The 19,244-nt window shown below is 49.9% G+C and overlaps 1 protein-coding gene across 2 annotated transcripts; it reads right to left on the reverse strand.

Moving 5' to 3' along the window:
- Window positions 1-1,865: 1,865 nt before the first annotated feature.
- Window positions 1,866-19,021, reverse strand: IGFBPL1 (insulin like growth factor binding protein like 1). 2 transcript variants are annotated; one of them, NM_001099161.2, is given in 5 exon segments: window positions 1,866-3,803; window positions 5,426-5,584; window positions 7,509-7,625; window positions 8,300-8,409; window positions 18,310-18,794. In NM_001099161.2, coding segments are annotated over 4 exon segments (825 nt in total). In that variant the 5' UTR covers window positions 18,758-18,794; the 3' UTR covers window positions 1,866-3,803; window positions 5,426-5,434.
- Between the last annotated feature and the right edge of the window lie 223 nt (window positions 19,022-19,244).

The raw sequence follows: 19,244 nt of genomic DNA on the forward strand, positions 1-19,244 counted from the left end.
TAATGTTCAAGAGGCTCTGGTGAAGGCTGGGGATGAGGAAATTCATTAGAGGGAGACTGTTCACTGTCAACTGATTTGCTCACTCATTAATTTTTTTGCATCATGCATCTCTAGGGCAGAGGGGAAGGCAATTTTTTAAAGATAGGATTCATTTCACCCTAAAACTTGAAGAAAAAAAAATCATTTTGAGTTAAAAAAGAAAACCACCCTCTTTTGTTTAAGATGGAAAGTGAATACCTTTGGGATTGAACAGTAGCTTTTTGACTTCTTCCTCAAGCCCCGTTATAACCCAGCCAACAACAGCAGACTGAGATTCAGGCCCACTTCTTATAGCATAATTCCAACCTCTTCTGATGACACTTAGGGGTGTGGCCAAAAGCCCACCTGCCACAAGAGCTCTCAGCCACCACTGGTCGCTAGTCCCCGTGCACAAACTACATCGCACTTCTCCACCCCTCTTCCTTTTGTGTGCTCCTTGCTGAGCCTGGAGTCTCCCACACTCACTTCAATCCCCCGCTCAGATGGCACCTCTTCCAGGAAGTCTTCCTTGATCTCCCCCTACTTTGATCACAGAGCAGACACCCTGTGCCGTGTGGCAGGATGGCAACCTTGTCCCACGCATCCCCACTTCAGTCTCACCTGAGTGCAAGGCCCAGGTCGCACACACCTTCATGCTGCCAGTGTTTGCACTCTTCTGTTCTCTGGAGAATGCTATGCTGGGTGCATGTGGGAGGTAACAGAAAGCAAATCTAAGTGAATGAGTTAAACAGTGAAAAGTGAAAGTGTTAGTAGCAGCTGTGTCCAACTCTGCAATCCCACGGACTGTAGCCCGCTAGGCTCTTCCGTCTATAGAATTCTCCACAGTGGAGTGTGTTGCCATCCCTCCAGGGGATCTTCCCAATCCAGCGATTGAACCTGGCTCTCCCACATTGCAGGCAGATTCTTTACCATCTGAGCCTTATACAGTGGGAGACACCATTTCAGAGGCAGCGAGAAAGTTCGGTCTGGCAGTAGATGATTAGTTAGGGCTTGTTAAGAATTGCAAGCAAGATGACCGGGCAGGACTGTAACCACAGCCCAGATGTGAGAGGTAAGGAGGATTCTGATGAAAGCAGCTGATGTGGGCAAGCAGGAAAAAAAAAGAGGGGGCATGATACATAAGGACTGATGGAGAAGTATCAGTGGGGCCTGGACCCACCTACAGCAGTTCCAAGCACAGAGACCACAAAGACTGTCCCTAAAAACAGTTATTTTTGGAGTGCAGGGGTTATGTGACATCATCACATGTATCAAAATAGGGGAGAAAACTCAGGCTCCAAGGGAGTCCTATTTCTGAGTGGTAACTCAGAGCACATATCTAGCCTCAGAGAAGTCCTGGGCTCTCACAGTGGAAAAGTGACTAGGTAGGAACAATCATATTAATCTACGTTTTTGGTTTTGGTGGAAACTTCACACAGTGTAACATTATTACTTTTTGTACATCATTACAATGCTGAACCCAGCCTCCTGCAGCCTTGAGGCTCGGCCCTGTCACCCAAGAGCTCCATCCATCCTGCTCTCTAAGTCCACATCCAGCTCTCACCGGGCAAATCTGGGGTGATTCAACCGATTTTGCTGAATGTGCTTATCAGCAAATGCATGATGCTGTTCTCCCCAGCCACAGTTCCCTTTTCCTCTGACATAGTTTCACTAAATGTCTTCCCAAGCCATCTCCCAATCACTCAAATCACAGAGGAATTAACCACAGACTTGGACACAGAAAGTCACTCATTGGGGTGGGGCGGTGTGCTGTGTAGGAAGGGGATGTGAGCCGGTCCCCTAGAAGGCCCAGCCTCCAACAGACAAGCGCAGCTTCCCACTTGTGATCAGTTTCAGTTCTGACTTTATTCAAAGAAGGGGTTCCAATGTTTTAAAGTTTGAAAACCACTGATCTAGTTTCATTCCCTTCTCATTCACATGAGGAAACTGAGGTCCAGAAAGTGAAGGGGACTTGCTCAGGGTCACCCAGAAAGATAGGGATGCATTCCCAAATGAACCTCATGTTTCTGGAGTCCTGGGACAGTCCTCTGCTGTGTTTGTTAGGGTGATGCCACCCCAACATTTCAGATGTGGAATAGCCAGGCTTAAAGGAAGAAAATGCAATTCCAAAAAGACTCCAAAATGCAATGCTCAAAGTGAGCGTCATGAGAGTGTTGGTTTAAAAGTTGAGACAGACCATGAGGAGAATCCCTGAAACCCGTGGAACTGGCAGCATCTTCCTTCTCATGGATACAAATTGTTCTGAGAGGTAGCACCATGGAGTGGAAAGGGTGCCAAAGAGGACCAGGCACCCTCAGCTCCAGTCCTTCTCAGAGGCTTTCAGACCTCAGGCAAGCACTGTACCCTCAGAGCTTGGTTTCTTCACCTGTAAAGGGGGAGGAACATTAATGCGCATCCTACCTGCCATCCCAGAGATGGGAAGTAACCACAGACAGAGAAGTGTTTCGTGAAATTTAACAGCTATCCACATGTGAGATCTCAATTTTGATTTTAAAGAATTTTACTCGTCACCCAGGGGATCTATTTCTTTAGCCAGATATTACTCTCCGTCTTTCTTAACAAAAAAGCAAGCAAGTTTTGTTTCTGGGTGACCTCAGAACATCTCTAAGTAAAATATACTTTACTATACTCTAATCTGGAGAAGGCATTGGCACCCCACTCCAGTACTCTTGCCTGGAAAATCCCATGGACGGAGGAGCCTGGTGGGCTGCAGTCCATGGGGTCGCTAAGAGTGGGACACGACTGAGAGACTTCACTTTCACTTTTCACTTTCATGCCTTGGAGAAGGAAATGGCAACCCACTCCAGCGTTCTTGCCTGGAGAATCCCAGGGACAGGGGAGCCTGGTGGGCTGCTGTCTATGGGGTCGCACAGAGTCGGACACGACTGAAGTGACTTAGTAGCAGCATAATCTAATCTACAGGCCAGAGAGAGCAGTTGACTCCTTTTTTTACAATCTGATGTCCAAAAGCCAGGTCTCCACTGCCTGCTTGGTTAGAGAATGCTGGGCTTGTTAATAAGTGGATATCTTAGTCCCCAAATACTCAGCCTCTGAACCTGGTTAAGTGTTCCATCTAGGACTAAATCTCTTTAAAATGGGAAAATAGCAGGAATAGATAAGCTATAGCCAGCTCTCCACACCCTCATGTGAAGCAATGCGTTTGTTTTTGAGGGAATATTTTTAAAAGAATGCTAAGACTACACTTCTCATATTTTTTCTGTAGGACCATCTTACTCCAGGATGGCAGTGTTTGAAAGGACAAAGGTTACATACAGTCCAAATAGCACATTCACAGCTGAAGAGACCAAGGCCCAGAGAGGGAGGGACCTAGCCAGATCACACAGCAAGTTAGAGGTCAGGCAGAGGACAGCAAGACCTTCCCCCTCCTAAAACACACACTGTCTGTCACAGAGCCCCACTAATCAACCATGGACAAATGAGGCAGAGTCACAGCTGACACACACTTTGCCCAGCCCTGTAGAATTACATGGACTTAAATGTGACCTTCCCTTGGAGGGAGAAGCTAAAAAAGAATTCTCACAGAGCTGTTCATTTCAAAAGTATAAAAAGGCTACATGCAGTCTGTTTTCCCAAGGTTTGTTTGCCCTGCTAAAAACTACATCTGCATACGAATCTAGTTTGCATCTAATGTTTAAAAACATACAAAAGGGGTCATCTATAAACACAGTTTTTCTAATTCTTCACAAAGTGAAATGATCCATGACTTGACTTTTCCGTCATCCCGTGATCAAGTTTCTAAGACCCTAGAAGAAAAGAGGGAAAAAAAAAAAATTAGAGAAAAGAAGCCTGCTCTGTCATAGTCAACTACATGTTAGACGGAAGGTGGGGGTAATGACCCTAACTTTAAATCTCTCCCCAACCAGGAGGGGTGCTGGTGGGAGCAGAGGTGCCTAGGGGGATCCCAGAATTACTAAGACCTATGGGTGGGCATTTCAGAGGCAGATTCCTGCATAATATGAGGAAGAACTTTCAATTACTGGAAAAATCCACAGATGGTTTTTTGGTCGTACAGAGCTCTGTGTCCCCAGAGTTATGCAAGCAAGATCCGGCCTATTCTGCAGGCTGCAGAGAAAACTCAAGAGCTAGGCAGTGGCAATGGCTTAAAATTCCATGACTCTTTGTGACTTCTTTTGAAAACTCAACTATAATAGACTATATTCAAAGCCTGGTATCATTTCTGTTTTTAAAATATAAATATACACTTATTTAAAATATGAAACCTATATATATATATATATATACACACATGTGTATATACATAAGTATACATATAGGGAAAAAAATCCTGATACCTGACTTTTTGATACATATATGTTTCTATTTGTTGTTGTTGTTTAGTCACTCAGTCTTATCCAACTCTGTGACCCCCATGGACTGTACCCACCAGGCTCCTCTGTCCATGGGATTTCCCAGGCAAGAATACTGGAGTGGGTTGCCATTTCCTTCTCCAGGGGATCTTTCTGACTCAGGGATCAAATCTGCATCTCCTGCTTCGGTAGGCAGATTCCTTACCACTGAGCCGTATATATAACAATACACATACATAAAAAACTAGAAGTATCAGGAGGGCAACTGTAAGAGCCATCTCCTAACTGAATTTCTGTTTGACGATTTTACACATTACACTTTCCTCCCTGTTTCTAGAAGCTCTAACTACTTGCTGCTGCTGCTGCTAAGTCGCTTCAGTCATGTCCAATTCTGTGTGACCCCATAGACAGCAGCCCACCAGGCTCCCCCGTCCCTGAGATTCTCCAGGCAAGAACAGTGGAGTGGGTTGCCATTTCCTTCTCCAACCCATGAAAGTGAAAAGTGAAGGTGAAGTCGCTCAGTCGTGTCCGACTCTTCGAGACCCCATGGACTGCAGCCCACGAGGCTCCCCCGTCCCTGGGATTCTCCAGGCAAGAACACTGGAGTGGGGTGCCACTGCCTTCTCTGCTAACTACTTGCAGAGCTACACATAAGGGAACAGAACCAGGAAGCTCAGACTGTCTCCTTTGTGCGTGTTTTCACCCGGGCACCATCACAGTGACAATGTCTGCCCTCTCAGCACCCTCACAGGGCAGACTTGGAGGAAATATTCCATTCAGCCTCAGAAACAGAAAAAAAAGAAAATTAGTGGTCTCTTTCACCTGGACACCCCTAATGTTCATAGCTCTTGACTTGGCATGCTAGTGGGAAGCCCAGCATGATATGTGTGTAGACCACACCAGAGTCTACCTGCCAACTGTAATATGTTCTGCTCTTGGTTTGCATTCCTCTGTTTCCCTCGATTCAGTATTTTTCTTTTTATTTATTATGCATCTTATAACTCATCTCAACCTCTTGTGACAGAGGTGTACAAACTCAGATGACTCGAAACACACACGTGCCCCCATCATAGGCGGTCATCTGGAGCTGGGAAGCGGGGTGCTCTGTACTGACTCCGATCCACCACGGTCACCGTGCCATGCGACTGGGCCTCCCCGACTGCGTTGGCTGAATGGCACTGGTACACCCCCTCGTCTTCCTTCCTCAGAGGGTTGATCTAGAAGTTAAACAGGCAAGTTTGTATAGTCATACACGACACAGCAAAATCACTTACTTAGTTCATAATGATCCTGAACACTTATAGCTTTTGGGAATAAGACAGAGTTCACCCTCTTATTTCTCTTCTTGTCTTGGCTGCTGAGACAGAGTTAAACTTCCTTCTCAGTACCCTCTGTATCCTGGCTCTCATTTTAATGTTTCCTGCAGCCTGCCTTTTACTGAGAGCAACCTGGTCCTTTTATTGAAGGTGATAGGTATAGATTCTAAGGAAAATGTGTGTGTGCTCAGTCGCTCGGTCATGTCTGACTCTTTGTGACCCCATGGACAAAATAACACCTTTCCCCTGCCTCTCCTTTTAACAAAGCAGGGGAGTATGTTACATTTGAAAAAGCCATGGACCCAGTTGCATCCTGAGCCTCTGAGCTGGGTGGAGAAGTTGCCAAACCTGGCAGAGATGGGAAGGGAATCAGAAGGGCACTCTGGAGAGCCCATCTCACACCCCTGCAGAGCAGATCCACAGCAGCGCCCTCTTTTCTTGCTTTCTCTCATCAGAACAGCGTCTCTCAACTGTGAGTCCCTACAGACCTGAGAGGGTTTATGCACCCTGTCTCATTTTGATCCCATCATGGCTGAAGGGGAGCATCATTATCCTCACATTACAGGAGACTCACCAGTAAGTCACAGATGTTAGGGTCACCAGACATGATCCAGTCCAAAGCCCCCTTTTTATGGCTGTGGACACTGAAGCTCAGGGAGGTAGAGTGACTAGCCCCACGTGGGCCCTTATCTCCTTTCTCCATCACCCTTTCAAACACAGGACATTCCCTCTTCTCAGCCACACCGCTGCATGTGGCATGGGAGAGCCCTGGAGGAGGATGGGAATGTGCTGTCCACACCCACCCGGCCCCCAACCCTTACTACTCCCTTTATCAGCCGTGTGGTCTTAGTCAAGTGTATTTGTTTTCTATGGCTCTGTTACACATGACCACATGCTTAAAGGCTTAAGACAACACAAATTTACTATGTACACCTCTTGAAGTCAGACGTCCAAATGGGTCTCAGTGGGCTAAGGTCAAGGTATCAGCAGGGTTGCCTTCTTTCCAGATGCCCTATGAGAAGCATTCTAGAGGCTGCCTGTATTCCTTAGCCTGTGGCTCCTTCCTGCATCCTCAAAGCCAGCAACAGTAGTTCATGTCTTCTGATACTGCCATCTCTGGCTCTCTCCTCTGCCTCTCTTTTCTACATTTAAAAGACTCCTGTGATTGTATCAGGCCCACCCAGATAGCTCAGGATAACTTTATTAAAGTCAGTGATTAATAACCTTAATTCCATCTGCAACCTTATTCCCCTCTTGCCATATAACATATTCACCAGTTCCAGGGATTAGGACATGGACATCTTTCTGAGGCCATATTCTGCCTACCAGTGAGATCACTTCTGCTCTCAGGCATTAATACTACCTGCCCTGCTTTCCTCACAGTTACTGCAGAGCCCAGGGAGAAATGGATAAGAACATTTGAAAGTTGTAACGTGACACAGGAATATAAAAGGTGCTTTATAGGGGCCAGTCAATAACAGCCAGTGAAGTGAAAGTTACTCAGTCGTGTCCAGCTCTTTGTGACGCCAAGGACTATACAGTCCATGGAATTCTCCAAGCCAGAATACTGGAGTGGGTAGCCTTTCCCTTCTCCAGGGGATCTTCCCAACCCAGGGATCGAACCCAGGTCTCCCGAATTACAGGCAGATTCTTTACCAACTGAGCCACCAGGGAAGCCCAAGGACACTGTAGTTGGTAACCTATCCCTGCTCCAGCAGATCTTCCTGATCCGGGAATTGAACCGGGGTCTCCTGCATTGCAAGTGGATTCTTTACTAGCTGAGCTCCCAGGGAAGCCCATGAGTATCAACAAATGAGATACTCACCAAAACCCAGGCCGTGGCCTCATGGTCAGAAGGGCCCCCTTGCACCTGGACAGCTATGTTGGTGTGGTCCCCAGGCAGCTCCTCCATTACCTGGGTGCCCTCAGGAGACCGTGTGACCTACAGAAGGCAGAAAAAGCAGGAGTGATTTATAAAAATCGTTTCTGAATAAGGACCACCCCACAGACATCCTCACTGTCTTCACCTCCTGGCTGACTTGAAGGCTGAGACCCTAGTATCTCATTCCTATCAAACATTAGTTTCTTCTTAAGCCTGAATATATGTACAGACAGCACCCCCTGCTGGACAGCAGAGATACAGACATCACCACCACCAGAATTTCATGGCCCTTTTCAGGGCTGTTGAGATAAGGAAACAACATAGGCTGTGCTCATCTCCATCTCTCAAAAACTGAGCTGCAGGAAGATCTAGTTTTAGGATAGGATCGGGTCACCTTCCACCAACAAAGTCTTTCTAAAACCCAGATCCCGTAGAGGAGGCTCTAACTTCATCTCAGCTGACCCAGGCTAGATAAACAGCAGAACTTCCTGGACAGCTGAGTGGCAAAGGGAGCAAACAGCCACACCCCTTCTCTGGGGAGAGCTTTGGGGTAAAAGTTTTAAATTGTAAATCTGGAGGCAGAGGAATGAAACATATTTTTTGTAATCCTCCAACTCACATAAGAGATAAACACACACACACACACTTAAAAACATTTATACCTTCCCCCAGCCACACACACACACACACACACACACACACACACATGCAGAGAAGTTCTTGGATATAAATACCTTCCTCCATGTGACAACTGGGGTGGGCACAGCTCTCACCTCACAGGACAGGTACACCTGTGCCCCGGTGACATTGTGAACACTCTGGGGTGGGGTGATGACCACAGGAGCTGGGAGAAAAAGACAAGGGAAGACAACCTTGACCCTGGCCAAGCCCTTCACCTCTAAGATCCCCTGCCTGCACATAGCATCTTGGGGCAGGTGAGATCTCCCCACACGGAAAGGACACACTCAGAGGCAAGGAATCCTAGAAGGGAGTTCTCCTTAGACCTGAAAGGATGCCTTCATTTCCTCCTTCATTGCCTCTGTTCTACCAACAGGAAAACAGGGATCCAGAGAGGAAAGACGACTTCTGTCTGTGGTCTCATCAGACTCCCTCCCAGGACCCCTCCCAGGATCCCTCCCAGCTGCCATCTGCTTACAGCTCAACTACACGACAGGGTGGCAGGCTCTGGGAGGGGCTGCTGTCTTCTAACACAGGCGAGGCAGAGTCTTCTAACAGATGGGCTTTTTTCCTTCTGCATCGAGGGCGTTCAAAGAATAATGCCACAAACCACAGCTGCCCTCACCCCCTGCTGAGACCCCCTGCGATTCAAGATGCTCATTTGCATATCACAGGCTCCACCAACCTCCCCATCCCCATCCCCATCCTCAAGGGCAAAACTGCAGGCACGGATGCTGAGCTTCGCTGCTGCCAGAGAAAAGTAAATCAGGGAATTGGGCAATGTGGTGCTAGGCTGCCAGGACTTTACAGAAAAGACGGAGGGCGTGGGCTTGCCAGGTGGGACGGGAAAGCATATGGCATTTGAGTTAGACATTCTTTTTTAAATGCTTATTTTCTCATTTATTTGGGTCTTAGTTGTGGCACTGGATCTTTAGTTGCGGCACGTGGGATCAGTTCCCTGAACAGGGATCAAACCCCCAGCGCCCTGCATTGGGAAAGTCACTGGACCACCAGGGAAGTCCTGAGTTAGATGTTCTTAGCTGATACTCCACACTCGTTTGTCCTTCTTCCTGTGGCCAGCCCCTACTCTGCTTACACTGGGCCTAAAAGAATTAAGCCCAGCTGCCTTGGCCTTCAGGCCCTCCATCTGGGCCTCAGCATGCTTGCCTGCCCTGCCCTGCCTGTCCTCTGTTTGGGATGCACCGCAGCTGCCCATCCTGAGGGCCTGGGGGTGTGTCCTAGTCCAGTACCAGGGATCTGCCCACTTTGACCTGCTGAATCTCAGCCTGCCTCACAGTGCAGATGCTTCATCTGGTCTCACCAGCCTACCCTCACAGCTGAGGCCAGTGTGGTCTTGGGGAGGTGCAATGTGGAGGCCTGGCCAAGAGAACACTCTCTGCTCAGGTTTGCTGTCTGTAAGATGGGGATGCGTGTGCGCTAAGTCACTTCAGTTGTGTCCGACTCTGCAATACTATGGACTGTAGCCTGCCAGGCTTCTCTGTCCGTGGGATTCTCCAGGGAAGAACACTGGAGTGGGTTCCCATGCCCTCCTCCAGGGGATCTTTCTGAGATGAGGATAATACCCCCTGTGTCACAGGACTGTTGAGCTGATTTTAGTACATGTTGAGTGTGAAAGTGAGGGTTTAAGGTAGCACAGTGTGCAAGTGCGGGGCAGGGTAGGCCTGTCAAACAGATGACTCCGCAAAGAAACATGTGACAAACAAAAGAGTAAACACATTCATCCCTGGGCATCAAATTGCAGAGTCCACGGCTCTTGGCACTTTGCCTGGTGACTGATGGACATGCCCTCTGCCCTCCACAGGCCAGCCTTGGAGAAGGAAAGGGCCTTTGCCAGCCGAGGTGAGGCTGCAGTGAAAAAGGAGAACAAAGGGAGAGAGACAGAAGGCTGGATGGAGAGCATGGAGGGAAGGAATGAAAGGGTGCAGAAATGAGACAGGTCTGGACCCTCTAGACAGACTAGGAAGCAGACCCTGTCGAACTGATGCCAAAAGATCTCTGGGAAATTGTCTTCGAGCTTCTTATTTCAAACTGGAGAGGCCCAACTCCCCAAAGCATGTGCCTGACGGTCTGTGATGGACTCATCTAGCCTCCACTTGCATGCCCCCAGTGATGGAGAGCTCACTACTTATAAAGCCAGGCCCTTCCATCCTTGACTCTTCTAGTAAGAAAGGTTGTCCTCACCTGGAGTTAAAACCTGCGTCCTGTAACTCCCACCTATCAATCCCAGGGCTGCCAGGAGCCCTATGGAGCCCTGGTTACCTCAAGTGGCCTCCAGTAAGTTGAATACAAATGCTGCTCTCCTCACCCCAGGCTGTTTTCTTCCCCCTCAGGCCTATCAGCTCACTCCTTCAGCTGTGACCAACCTCTCTAAGCACCACACCTCTACCCACAACCCCGAGTGTAGCCAGTCCCCCGAATAAACCAAGGTTCCAGGCTTCTAACATCACCCGACACACCCCAGCCACCTGCCAACCACCACAAAGAACCACAGCACCCCTGCTCTATGGCAGAGACCCATCTGCAATGGGCAACAAAGACAGTCTAATTTATTCACATCCTCCTGCCAGCATCGCCTCCCCCGGAGCCCAAACCAGTCCTCAAATGGCTCGCTGTGGGAACAATCAGAACTGCATCTTATTCTAAAGCCCTCAATAGATTCCAAAGGGACACTCAATCAACATGTTTTACTTCCGTTCATGTAGAGCCATAAATTTTAAATGAGATTTCATCAGTCCCTTTCAAGCCTAAATGAATAAGCCAGTAAATCACATTTCATCTCTCTCTCTCCTTGCATTTCCCTCTTTTTCCATAACTACAGTTAAAGACCGTCTTGGAAATACTGCCTTTGCCAATAGTTTCAAGCCAGAAAATAGCATTTCTTTTCCAAAAGAGCCCACTGCTTTTGGCAATAAAGCGACATTCAAGCTTTGATTTATTTTTAAATGTATACACAGTACATTCATTCTTTCTAGTGTACAGTTCTAAGTTTTGACAAATGCATACACCGTGTAACCACTACCATAACTCAAGATATAGCAGTGTTCAGTTATTTCAAAAAATTTCCTCCTGTAGCTTAATCTAGTTTTAATTTAAACATATCTGATTTTAAATTTAGAGATTTTTTTATCCATAATGGCTCTTTAAAATCAGCCATCATTATCATGATAGTGTGTGTGTGTGTGTGTGTGTGTGTGTGTGTGTGTGCGCGCGCTCAGTCGTGGCCAGCTCTTTGTGACCCCATGCCGTAGCCCACCAGGCTCCTCTGCCCATGGGATTTTCCTGGCAAGAATACTGAAGTGGGTTGCCATTTCCTGCTCCAGGGGATATTCACAACCCAGGGATCGAGCCTGTGTCTCCTGCACTGCAGGAGAATTCTTTACCACTGAGCCACCTGGGAATCCCATCATGATAGTAATAATGCCACCCTTCTGCTTACAGCGGTAAGCCATTTGATCCTTCCAGCAATCTCCCCAGCTGCCATCTGAGGGAGCTAGCCAGGGTTACCCAGCCTTACACAGCAGGGTGAGACTATGAGCCCAGGGGGCTCAGTCCCATAACTTCCTGCCTTCTCCTGAGATGACACTTCCATGTCCAGCACCCTCTCATCTTCACACCAGTCATGGGAAGTAGGTGCTTTTAGCCCCACTTAACAGATAAGAAATCCAAAGCTCAGAAAGGTGAAGCACCTGGGGGAGCAAAGATGCAAACCTAGGCACTCTGATTCCATTAATTCCACATGAATTTTAAGGGTGAAACATATGTTAGCCGTATGCACTCCATCCCAGAATAAGAATGAGTTCCTAAGGTATTGTGTTGGGGGCCCCCAAGACAAGTCCCAGGATCAATGACTTGCTACGAGGACTCATGGGACTTGGCACAGTTTATTCATAGTGGGATTTATTACAACAAAGGAGACAAAGCAAAACAGCAAAGGGAAAAGAGATTCATGGCACAAAGGCTCAGGAAACCAGGAGCACGCTTTCAGAAGCCTCTCCCAGTGGAGTCACAGAGGATGAGGCACTTAATTCTCCAGCACAACCTGTGACAACACATATGACAGGCCTCTACCAAGGAGGCTCACTAGACACTCAGTGCCTAGGGTTTTTACTGGGAGCCAGTCCCCTAGGCACCCTCTGCCTGCTGCTGCTGCTGCTGCTGCTGCTAATTCGCTTCAGTCGTGTCCGACTCTGTGCGACCCCAGAGACGGCAGCCCACCAGGCTGCCCCGTCCCTGGGGTTCTCCAGGCAAGAACACTGGAGTGGGCTGCCATTTCCTTCTCCAGTGCATGAAAGTGAAAAGTGAAAGTGAAGTCGCTCAGTCGTGTCCAACTCTTAGTGACCCCATGGACTGCAGCCTATCAGGCTCCTCCGTCCGTGGGATTTTCCAGGCAAGAGTACTGGAGTGGGGTGCCATTGCCTTCTCCGCACCCTCTGCCTACTACATACCAAAACTCCAGACTCCCAAAAGGAAAGCAGGTGTGCAGCATAAACCATGCTGATTGTACAGTTCGCATGCAGTGAGTGACTCTTCTCAATTCTGGAGATGGTGGGATGCCTCCACACATCCAAATTCTCAGTGGGCCTTTCCAAGGATAACAGTCTCAGGCCCGCCACATTTACTCTTCTGCACAGAAATGAGACCCTCCCAACATCACCCCAGGGAGCAGCTCTTGTGAAGATACCATTAAATGGGTGGTGTGTCCACATTTACTCTTTTCTGCACAGAAATGAAACCCTCCCAACATCACCCCAGAGAGCAGCTCTTGTGAAGATACCATTAAATGGGTGGTGTGTCCGTAATCCTGGCAGGATGCTCCCAGTCTTACTGCTCCCAAGGGCTCACTGAAGTGTGGCACTGAGGCCCTGCAACTCGTGACTGCCCTGGGAACTCAGGCTCTGTCCTGTCTCGCCCACACCCCAGTTTCTTCTTCTTTAAAATGGGCACAGGAGTCCCTTCTCCCCCCGCTGCCCTCTGCATGGGCTCCTGTGAGGACAATCACAAGAATTCCAGCTTGCACAGAAGGACCTGCAGATTCCACAGGGTGTGCTACCCCAAGGGTAGTCTGTGATGATGCTGAGACTCTCTACTGGCCTTTGGGGAGTGGGCTATCGGTGGGCCCTTCCCCGGAGGCTCCCAAGGCCGTGGTCCGCAGCCCTCTCTTTAGAGAGCCCAGCCCACTGCCGCCTGAGCTGCCACCCTTCTGGAAGAGCCAGGGCTCTCCTCTCCACCGGCCTTTGGCAAGAGTCACGTGGCTTTCAGGAGTGAGGATGGTGCCTGGTCAGCCCCGCCTGGGAATCTGCTGGTTTTGTCTCCCTAGCTCTTCCTTGCTAAACACTTGCTTCCTTCTGCTCATGTCAGCTACTGCCCTGGAAATGCTGGGATGGTACAAACTCACCCATCAGGGAACAGACTAGTCACCCAGGTGTACACCCTCGGAGGCAGCACAGAGGGTGGGCAAACAGTACTGTGCGTGTGTGCTCGGTCGCTTGAGTCGTGTCTGAGTCTTTGTGACCCTGTGAACTGCAGCCCACCAGGCTCCTCTGTCCATGGGATTCTCCAGGCAAGAATACTGGAGTAGGTTGCCATGCCCTTCTCCGGGGATCTTCCCAAACTGGGACCCGAACTTGGATCTGCCTGCGTTTCCTGCATTGTAGGTGGATTCTTTACCCACCGAGCCACCTGAGAAGCTCAAACACTACCAAAGGAAACCCAAATGCCCCGGGGGTCTGGCCGCCAACCACCGGGCAAGTTGCTAACAATTTTCTCCTTATCTGCAAATGACAATAATGACCATAGCCCCACATCCTCCGGGGTAAAGGGAAAGAATGGATGTGACTGTGTTATTAACCTTGTGGATCTATAGAAATGAAAGGGATCGATATTATTACTATAGTGTGTGGGGAGCTGTCCCCCCACCCCATGGACTGAGTATGTCCTTGATGGCTGGAATAAAAGATCTTTCCTAATGCCTCCAAGATTTGTCTAAAGTTAATGGTGCTTGGGAAAGAAAGAATATCAAAAGTCATCTCCCAGGAACCCATCTGCTCATATGGAAAAGCACACAACCAAAGGGTTTAATAATCAGTGCACTGAACAGCCCTGATAATTTATGCTAATAGTCGCATTACATGTGGAACCAGAAACAGCTTAATCCGACTCCCTGCAGTGTGCGCCTCAAGCCCCCTCCCTCGGTATGAAAGGCTTTTGAGCATGAGGCCCCCTTCTTTGTCCCTCTCACAAAGTGGCATTCGCTGCATCTCCTGGTTACCTGGTAACACAGGCCTTGCACAGACTGAGATTTCTAAGTGGAGATGGAATTTCAACCAAGGCGAATTTTCTAAGATTTAGGATCTCAATAGCTCACTGATGCTTCAGCGGCTTGGTTGGCATGGTACCCCATTCCTATCTAATGCAGCACTCAAAACACGACCTCAACCTGCTGTCTGCAGGACCCCAACCTCCTCCCAGTGCTAGCAAACGATCAGGGTACATGGAACAAAGCAGCTTTTTAAAGTAATGATAACAAAACACTAACATCACCACCACCTTACTGTTGAGAAACGGAACCAATACCTCAGTACAGAATGAAGGTTCACCCCACAGAACGGCACGCCAGTTCCGCAACGAGCCTGCCCCAGAGGACTCTGGGTCTCATCTCCTCCGCCAACCAGCCCACTGGGTATTGCCTATGGGTCCACTGTTCACACTCGCCCCAGGAGCTCCTACCTCCTTGCCTTGGTTTATGCGGTGCCTCTCTGCCCCCGCTTCTCAGCCCAGGAATTTTCTACCCATCTTTCAAGCTCCACTCAGCTGCTTCCCCTTGTGTGAAGCTATCCCTGTTCCTCTGAGGAGCCATCACCAGGTGCTGAAACGAGGTACCAGCAGCGAGCCTTGGAGGGGAAAAGGAAGGTGGATTCAGACTGAGAAACTAAAGATTCAAAGGTAGCCAGTTTGCAGCACCTTCCTCATCAAGTTGCCAGCAGGTTATAGATACATGACTCCATCTGAAAAGAGTCAGGAACTGGAGCCCCACCTTGGCCAGCAACCAGTCATGTGACTCCAGGAAACTCTCTTCTACCAGCCTTAGTTTGTCCTTCTATGAAGTGGGAGTGAGACCTGGCCAGGGTAGTTGTAAAAAATCAAGAAAGAAGATGGAATGCAAAAGTGATTTCCAATAGCCAAAAATTATTTTTATGTTGGAACCCAGTGAGTCTTCAATGCATGTGTGTTGATCACAGGATTACTCTCATAATTCGAATTTTGGGGCATTTCAGAGCATAGGAGGAAAGGTCAGAATTTAAGCCTGAAATCACACCAGAGGTATTTGGGTACGAACACTTCCCACACTGCGAAACCTAATATTTCTGGAGGCTTCATTCCCTTAAAGTCAGGTGCTGGTTTACTGAAGGCACAGGAGAGGACAGGGGAGGGGTGACTTTATTGCCAATATTGAAGCAGAACAGCTGCTGCTCTGACTCGATCTGTTTCCCGTCAAGCAGCGAGGTCCCCAGGGACATCGTTAAAAAGTGCTCCTGCCATGTTGTCTGAATAAAGGCTGGCTCGAGGGCAGCACAGAATGAGGTGCCATTTTCCCTAGCTGAAAAGATCCCTGGTTCACACCTTCCTGCTTCACCAGGGCCCAAGAGCAGGGGCCGCACAAACACTTCAGGACAGAACGCAATGGGATGATAGTGCTGGGGTCTGGGTAGTGGCCAACGACACAGTCGCTGGTAGGGAAGGAAAGCTAAATTGTGGGGAGGCCTGACGCCTGTCACTCCTGGGATCGTTAAAAGCAGCTTCTGAATTACTTGTGTTTGGCTCCATAAACATCTTTACTCCCGGGGCCTGTGCCTGTGGTGGGCTCAGAGCCCACAGATCAGAGTGAAGGGGCTGTCACATTTACTTGTCATTTGGTAATTTTCAATGAATTAGGGGTACGGGACCTCCATCTGCCCACACTGTGGTAACCATGGCAACCGCCACCTGCCCGACTTAATACTATCAAGTCCTGTCCTGAAACAGTGCTGAACAGGGTGCTGGGGACCTGGAAGCCAGTCAGGTTTTACTGGTCACCCTGGTCACCCTGGATGAGTGCCCTGCCCCAAGGGTCTCGGTCTCCTCCGTATAACAGTAGATTGGGTCTAAATGCCTTCATGGCAGCTCTCTCTTAGAAACAGAGTGCCAGTCCAGGGAGGAATCATTTGAGAGCATCAGCACCGGTTAGTCTGGAGACCTGGTCAGCATTTCTCATGTCTCCTGCGTGTGGAGTGAAAGTGTTATCTGTCTGGAAACAAAGAGACTTGCCTCAGCAGAATTAACTGCTGAGGAAAGTAGATTGTAAAAACAGATGATAGAAAGAAGAAGGAAGGAGACAGGGCTGTTTAAATGCCACAGGGCATAAACAAAGGTTCGAAGTGGAGGGAGCTCAACAGTAACTCCACAGGGGCTGACACAGCCCCTGGAAGGTCCCAGCCCAAAGCCGCACCAGGGAAGCAACAGCCAGCTCTCTCCTCCACCGGGAGCCCCAGTGAGGAACAGCCAGCAGTGACTTGCCTGTGCTCTCCGGGCTGCCTCAGACTCCACAGTGGGCAGCACATTATTTCCAAGTTTCCAGAGACAGGGGCCTTCTTGCCTCATCTCCAACAAGCCACTGGGTCTCCTGGACTTGAGGGCATCTAAATGGGATTCTTGGTGAAAGATAATACTTACTAGAAATTCCAAAGGCCGTCCCCCACCCCCAAGGCTTCCTTGTTGCAGCTGAAGTCATGACACTGAATGAAGCATTTAGGTCTGCTCTTGGGTCTCCAGTCCCAGGCCAGAACCCCAAAGTTGGGCCTCCTTGCGACTCCTCTGGCACAAGCTCACCTATACTCTCCACTTCCCCCTCCAGGCCGCCTAGACAAGGGGCATTTCTCCAAAATCTAATGGCCCAGCAGGGTGCTTGACTGGGCATCCCTATACTAATATTTTGGTTTGTTTCTGTTTGGTTTTGAAACATTACATGTAGAAAGTGAGCAAATACGAACGCATAAATGGCTTTATTGTGATGTTAATGAAGCTTGTGTTTTTAGGTCCCAAGCAATTAATCATTTTCTATTACTTTACTTGAAGTGAAAGTGAAAGTCTCTCAGTAGTGTCTGACTCTGCAGCCCCAGGGACTATACAGTACATGGGATTCTCCAGGCAAGAATACTGGAGTGGGTAGCCATTGCCTTCTCCAGGGGATCTTCCCACCCCAGGGATCGAACCCAGGTCTTCCATTTTGCAGGCAGAGTCTTTACCCTCTAAGCCACCAGGGAAGCCCTTACTTAAAGTGGAACAACTTACTTAAAGTGGGACCCTCCAAATTCTATAAACTTCAGTCTTATAAAACCTGGGGTCTGCTTCTGATGGCACCACAATCTCTTCAGAGCTTAGGTCTCCCAAGGTTTTACCTGTCCTGGGCGAGATCTTCCTCAAGATTCCCCGCAGGGCAGGACTCCACACTCACTGAACCCCGGTGCCCTAATCCCCCGGACTCCAAGAGTCTCAATCTGCAGCTCCAGCTCCTCCTCCTCCTCCTCCTCCTCCAGCATCTCCATCTGCTCTCCCTCTTCATTCACACAACCCACCCCCGTCAGGTCCAAGGTGGGACCCCAGGGAGCTGGACCCAGCGGGAACACCCTGCTTCCCACACTCTCAGTCTTTCGGAGGCAAATATGCCAGACCTGCAAACAATTGTATCAGTAAGTATTTAAGTACCAAAAGGGACAGCAGGCTCACCAAAATTACGACCAGCTCTGTGACTGGTGACTCCAAGGGCTTGGTAAGAGAGGGTTCAGGATGTGGATTCCTGAGCGCCCCCCCCCACCCCCGCAGACACACCCCTCACCCCCGTCTCCTTGAGTAACTGTCCAGGTGAGAAAACTGACCCCATAGGGAAAACTGAGGCCTGGGCAGAGCTGTCCATCGCTGTGCAACAAAAGATCCTTCACCCCACTCCCCAGAGGGTCAGGGTCCCTCTTTTTCACCCGCCCCAGCACCGCGGGGCAGAAGCTAGACTCACCAAATTCGCAGGGGCCGTCGCGCGCCTTGTGCAGGTGGCCAGGGAGCGCGCGGGGCGCCTGGCGGGCGCGCAGGCGCAGCGCACAAACGCTGGGGTACGACCGGCCGTCCGAGCCGCAGACCGAGCCGCGCTGCGCGCACACGCAGAGCCCGGTGCCCTCGGGCGCGGCCCCCGCGGCGCGGCTCGCACACACGAGCCCTGGGCCACAACGCGCGCCGGCCCGGCCCCCGCAGCTCGCGCCTTCGGCGCCCAGGCAGAGCGCGCAGCAGCCGCACTCGTCGCGCGCCACGATGCCAGGCACCGGGCAGCGCACGGGCTCGGGACAGCGCTCCGGTCGGCACGGACCGCACTCCGGGTTTCGTCCGCCTGCGCTGCGGAGCCCGAGGCCCAGGGCTGGCAGCGGCTGCAGCACAAGCAGCAGCAGGAAGAGCCCGGGTGAGCGTGGCATGGTCCGCTCCCGGACGGCACTGGTGCCTCTGCTTCGTGCTTCTCTCTGCGCGCGCTGCGCCGCCACCCCGCCCGCCCCGCGACCGCTGATTGGCCGGGCCTGCACCGCCGGGCGCCAGCAGTCGGCTGCCCGGCTGAGACTAGCGCAGCGGGTGGGCTGATGGCCTGGCCTGGGCTCTGAGATGGAGGAGTGTTCTGAGATCCGCTCTTCGACAACCATTGGGCTCTTGGAGATCCCGTAGGGGCGGGAACTTGCCCAAGGTCGCTCTAGTAGAGCAAGGATTGAATATACAATCTCCGGATCCAAGGCTGGCTCTAAGTACTGTGCCCCTTAATCCAGAAGGATGCTCTCTTTTATTTTACTTTGCATCTAGTAGTTTCCCAAATTTTATTTTTAAAAAAGGAATACATGGCTTAAAATGTCAAAGTTAACAAATGAATGTAACTATGAAAAGAGGACCTCCCTTCCACCTGATATCCCAATGCCC

The sequence above is a fragment of the Bos taurus genome, chromosome 8 (genome assembly GCF_002263795.3).
Source record: "Bos taurus isolate L1 Dominette 01449 registration number 42190680 breed Hereford chromosome 8, ARS-UCD2.0, whole genome shotgun sequence".
NCBI lineage: Eukaryota > Metazoa > Chordata > Mammalia > Artiodactyla > Bovidae > Bos > Bos taurus.

Excerpts from the sequence above, each read along its gene's own strand:
- IGFBPL1 (XM_024995951.2), bottom strand. The coding sequence starts at position 18,976 with ATGGTTGTCGAAGAGCGGATCTCAGAACACTCCTCCATCTCAGAGCCC. Across the intron at positions 8,410-18,309 it reads CGACGGCCCCTGCGAATTTG|CTCCTGTGGTCATCACCCCA; the intron begins GTGAGTCTAGCT and ends TTTTTCTCCCAG. Across the intron at positions 7,626-8,299 it reads CAGTTGTCACATGGAGGAAG|GTCACACGGTCTCCTGAGGG; the intron begins GTATTTATATCC and ends TGCCTTCTGTAG.